This window comes from Carex rostrata, chromosome 24 (assembly GCF_964058835.1).
Source record: "Carex rostrata chromosome 24, lpCarRost1.2, whole genome shotgun sequence".
NCBI classification, from domain to species: domain Eukaryota; kingdom Viridiplantae; phylum Streptophyta; class Magnoliopsida; order Poales; family Cyperaceae; genus Carex; species Carex rostrata.
The window spans coordinates 2,175,343-2,180,255 of record NC_135941.1 but is presented as its reverse complement, the minus strand read 5'-3'; the positions used below and the strand labels follow the sequence as shown (position 1 = coordinate 2,180,255).

The 4,913-nt window shown below is 31.5% G+C and overlaps 1 protein-coding gene across 1 annotated transcript; it reads left to right on the top strand.

The window, feature by feature from the left end:
* Positions 1-2,649: 2,649 nt before the first annotated feature.
* Positions 2,650-4,445, top strand: LOC144575875 (B3 domain-containing protein Os03g0622100-like). Its single transcript, XM_078326127.1, has 4 exons — positions 2,650-2,782; positions 2,942-3,410; positions 3,546-3,775; positions 3,926-4,445. Exons 1-4 carry the CDS (start codon positions 2,705-2,707, stop codon positions 4,184-4,186), a joined length of 1,038 nt encoding a protein of 345 aa, XP_078182253.1. The 5' UTR covers positions 2,650-2,704; the 3' UTR covers positions 4,187-4,445.
* The last annotated feature ends 468 nt before the right edge of the window (positions 4,446-4,913 follow it).

Sequence of the window (4,913 nt, the reverse complement as noted above, 5' to 3'; positions counted from 1 at the left end):
TCAATTTTAAAATAAAAATTCACGTATATATATATGGCAAAGGTTTCTATGGACATAAGGATCTATTTGTAAAATGAACATATTTTTATTTTCAAAATTCAAACAGTCGATCCGAACCGTTCATCTTATTCTCCATATTAATATGTGCTTGGAGACCAAATTTTACATTTTTCTGATTTTTTTTACTATTTATTAAGATGGGTACAAAAAATATCAAATTCAGACCATTGAATATGCATGGAAAACCACATGGCCGCATTTTTAATCCGCATGGCCGCATGGAAAATTCCGCATGACCGCATATTCGGACCGCATATGCGGCCGCATGGTCAAAACCGCATGGAAAACCGCATGGGCATTCTGAGCACGGCTGCCGACCGCATAAGCATATGCGGCCGCATTTTAAAACACTGCTTGTCATTTACAAAAAAACCTTCATTTAACATCAAGATTTCTCTCCATTTTGTGTTGAAATTTCATTAATATGTTAATACATTAAACTCTAAATTCTAAAGATTCTGCTATACTCTCTCTCTCTGCCAGGTTTAGTTATTCTGAAAGGAGAAGAAAAAAAATGAAATTGATACAAATTCAAGATAGACCAAACAAAATGATGTAAGCATAAAACACTAAGGTGTTCCTAAGTTCACCAATTTTTTTTTGTGAACTCAACTCTAAAACCTATTGAATTGACATCAAATAATGAATCTAAATCATTGTGATCCTTCTACCTTACAAGTAATGTGTCTGCATGTGAAAATTTTAAAATTTCAATTTAATTTTGTATAGAGTCAAGTGGTCAAAAGGTGTCCAAAAAATAAATGTATTAAAATTAATTTATATACCTTCTAATTTTGACCACATGACTCTATACAAAATTAATTTGAAATTTGAAAAATTTTACATGTAGATACATCACTCATAAAGTAGAAGGATTTCAATGGTTTAGACTCATCATTTGAAGTTAATCCGATATGTTTTAGAATTGAGTTCACAAATGAGCTTGGTGAACTTAGGAACACCCTAGTTCTATTCCATAAAACAATCATTATGTCGCTCACATAATGTCTAGAGATTTTAATATTCAATTAAATTGAGAATTTCTGATATCATTTTGCAATCAAATAAAAAGTTTTGAGAAATAAAAAGAAAGTTATAAGGATCTCGTTTGATCTCATAGAATGATTTTGTATCAGTATCGTGCTGCTCAAATCAAGAGCAGAACTAGAAAATTTAGATAGAAAGGTTAAAACTTAAAATACATAATGTATGGCTAGGTTTTGAACTATCTCTACAATAACAAATTGAAACTCTTAACTACAAAACTACAAGTACACATGTAAAAATTTATAAGAAGGAGACTGAACTGTATAAAAACTTAAAAGAAAAAATTAATTAAATTTCAATATACATAATTAAAAATTTTGAAATCATCCAAGTGGCAAAGCATCCTACAAGCAATATGTAGATCTGTCCTTGACTCGAATGCCATTTAATATTCCATTGAAATCTGAATATATGAACGATAATAAATTTCAAGTCGTTTGATCAAACAATAAAACTAGCGGAAAAAAAAAAAGAATTTGTTGCGTTATGTTTGTCATTCAAATTAATGAAATGGAAAAAAAAAAAACACCACTATCACTGGTAAGGACATGAGTTGTTATTTCCTTAGCCACTGCCAAAAAATAAATAAACAAAATATTCTGGTCAAATAGGAGCTACTAAATCTCCTACCTTTCCAATGTTTATTAAATATTACTAAGGGACCATCTGAAAAAATAGTTAAAATTGTTATCATTTATATGTTCAGTACATAATTTTTCAACCAATAAATTAGCATACATTATGAAATTTTAATTTGATTTAGCTCTACCACCTAGTAGATTAAATTTATCTACAAAGTGTTTGTATTAAATATTTAACAAGGCACTAATTACTATACCATTATTTATTGCAAAACTGAGAATAATGAATTATGGGTTACTATACCATTATTTATTGCAAAACTGAGAATAATGAATTATGGGTTAATTGATGTTTCATCATATTTTATGGTGGAAAAATTATGAAAGATACATATCGCCATTCCTTTTCTTTTGTAAATTTGAACTTTTGATCAAAGAATGCTTATATTTTGATAAAAATATTTTTAAAATTGTAATAGTTCATAATATAGTAAGTGGGAATTCAGAAGGAATAAAAATTAGAGACATTCTTAAGTGCACTGGTCATTTATATAGTTAAGTTGCATTTGAGGAAAGTGAGCTAACATAAAATTTGATTAATTAAAACTAGATAATTAAACTTCAACAACAAAAAAACCGAATTCTATATAAAGTTTTGTGATCTCAAAAAATTTACCCTCATTTATATTAGAGCCAAACATATTTTAACTCCGTAACATTTTATCCTTGTAATCACATCATAAATTCTTCTTTGATTTAAGCGTCATGAATTAATTAATCTCCACCAACTACCCTTTGCAACAGAGACGATGTGTTCAATAGAGAGTAAATGACTTGATTTGACCGTACAAGAGTAAATGCAGAAGTTGAAACGATGGCAAAATTGAAAAGAATAATTAATCAAACTTTATCGTGTTACAAATTACAATGTATAAGTAGAGATTTGGAGATCTGAGGTGAAGAGATCCAGTAGCCGGGGGAAGAACGAGACGGAGAGAGAAAGAGAGAGAGAGATCATGAAAGGAAGTGGCGAATTGAGTCCAAAAATGAATAATTTTTATGTGGAGATGGATACTATCTTAATGCACACAATGGTAAGTTATACATATTCTTAAAAGTTCATTCTAAATTCTCGTTGGTTTTTTATACTTCAGTCACTTGTAGTTTTAGTTCTTCTCAGTAATGCATACAATGACAGTGTTTTTAGGTGCATACAATGACAAAGGAATTTTAATCTGCTTTGTATGTTGCAGAATATTCCAAAGAAGTTTGCAAAAATCTTCAAAGGGTCCCTGAGAGAAATTGTTGAACTTGAAGGTCCAAGCGGGATTACTTGGCATGTGAAAATGATGAGGTCTAAGTCTAGCAATACATTTGCTATGCGATCTGGTTGGAAAGAATTTGTAATTGCTAATCGAATAAATAAGAATGATGTTTTAGTATTTACATATAACGGTAATTCCTCTTTTAAAGTTGCAATCTTTGATCCGAATGGATGTCAAAAAGCTGCTCCTTTCTTTGCAAAAAAGATGGAGACGAAGACAGAGACACAGTCAGAGGAGTCGAACAACAGTTCGATTCGAGAAATTTCTGCACCTCATAATGAGGTTAAGAAAGAAACCATATCTCTATCCTCTGGTAGTAGTGTCGGTGATGAATCTTCTAGTGATTTTTCATCACGTGCCACTCGAGAAAGGGTTTGTTGTAAGAGGAAACAAAGAGGTAGGTATATTTTGTTCATATTCGTTATTTTTGAACTTTTCAATCTTTTATGCAACAAGGATATTATTTCTTCAAGGAATATGTTCTGATCCTATAATTTATTTTTCCCCCTATTTGGAAATTTTCTGATTACAGAATTTGTACAAAAATCAAGCGAGAGTGACGAACAAGAGCACGGAACTGTTAGAAAAAGAAAAACTAAGGAGAATAGAGCTAAGATAGCTTCCAGTTTATATGGCATACCACTCATGACCCATTTGACAAAAGCTCAAGAGGAGATTGCTAACAGAATGGCCCAAAAAACTCACAAGGGTAGTGACTTGTTTGTCAAAATCTTGGCTTATACAGATGTGAGTTGGGCACTGGTACGTAAGCATTTTTTCCATTGTAAATTTGTAACTTTTACTAAAATTGTAATGTTGGAAAAAATGAAAAATTACATAATAATGAAATAAATATCAAGTACATATGCAATCAATCTTACTATCTTGTTGTACTATGTTACTATGTATTAGAGGTTTCCAAGTGGCTTTGTGTGCAAAGTTCTTCAAAGAGAAAAGAAGAAGAAGATTACTTTGTTACCTGCAGATTCAGATAAGAGGAACTCTGTTACTGCAAACTACAACTTGAGGAAGGAAAAGGTGGGATGCATAAGTAAAGGCTGGTGCCAATTTGCACGCATAAATGGACTGAAGCAAGGGGATCTATGTCTTTTTGAGCTAAGGAAGCAAGACAAGCAAGGAAATCTGACTATGGTAGTTCATTTCAATAATTAGTAGCTAAGATGTATATAATGCTTTAGTTTGTTTGCAAAGTACAACACCTTGTTTCTTTGCAATCAAACAGAGGTGGTGCACAAGGAAGGGCATGAGCTCTTAGGTCAGGTTACTGACGTTCTTAACATCTTTGTTTTTATATTGGTTGTTTTCTTGTTATGACTGGTAAACTTGGTTGTGACCGTTCTGTTGTTACGTACCACTGATACTTGTTTTAGTTTCTCATGAAATTGATGGCTTGATTTTAGTTTCTTGTGAAAATTATGGCAGTTCTATTGTTATCTCTGATATTGATTTTAGTTTCTAGTGAAATTGATGGCTTGAATAAAAATTTATTATATAAGAACTTAGAAATAAAATTATAAATTTATAATTGTGTAGGTGGTGTATAAATTGATACAGTTTATCGAAAGAGAAAGTCTGCCAACTTTTCGTAAAGGGTCGAGATTTATTGTCAGTGGATTAATTTAATGATGTTGACAAATATTTTCTCAATGGTATCAGTTGTTACTATTTGGCACCATGGCCTAATTCATTGTCTGGAACCCATGGTACCAGTCTTTACCAGCAATGAAATATTTGTTGGATCTGATTTTCTGTTCTGATAGCATTTGATTTTTCTTGTTAGCTGTTCTCTCTCTTTCTAAACATGAGTGGGATGATATGGACTCTGATGATCCAAATGATATACCTTCCTGACAGTGCTCTCAGAATTCAGAGCCACTTG

What these genes read in the sequence shown, in the direction of transcription:
- LOC144575875 (XM_078326127.1), top strand. Translation starts at nt 2,705, where the DNA reads ATGAAAGGAAGTGGCGAATTGAGTCCAAAAATGAATAATTTTTATGTG. An exon ending in CTATCTTAATGCACACAATG is followed by an intron (nt 2,783 to 2,941) that starts GTAAGTTATACA and finishes TGTATGTTGCAG; the next exon opens with AATATTCCAAAGAAGTTTGC. An exon ending in TTGTAAGAGGAAACAAAGAG is followed by an intron (nt 3,411 to 3,545) that starts GTAGGTATATTT and finishes TTCTGATTACAG; the next exon opens with AATTTGTACAAAAATCAAGC.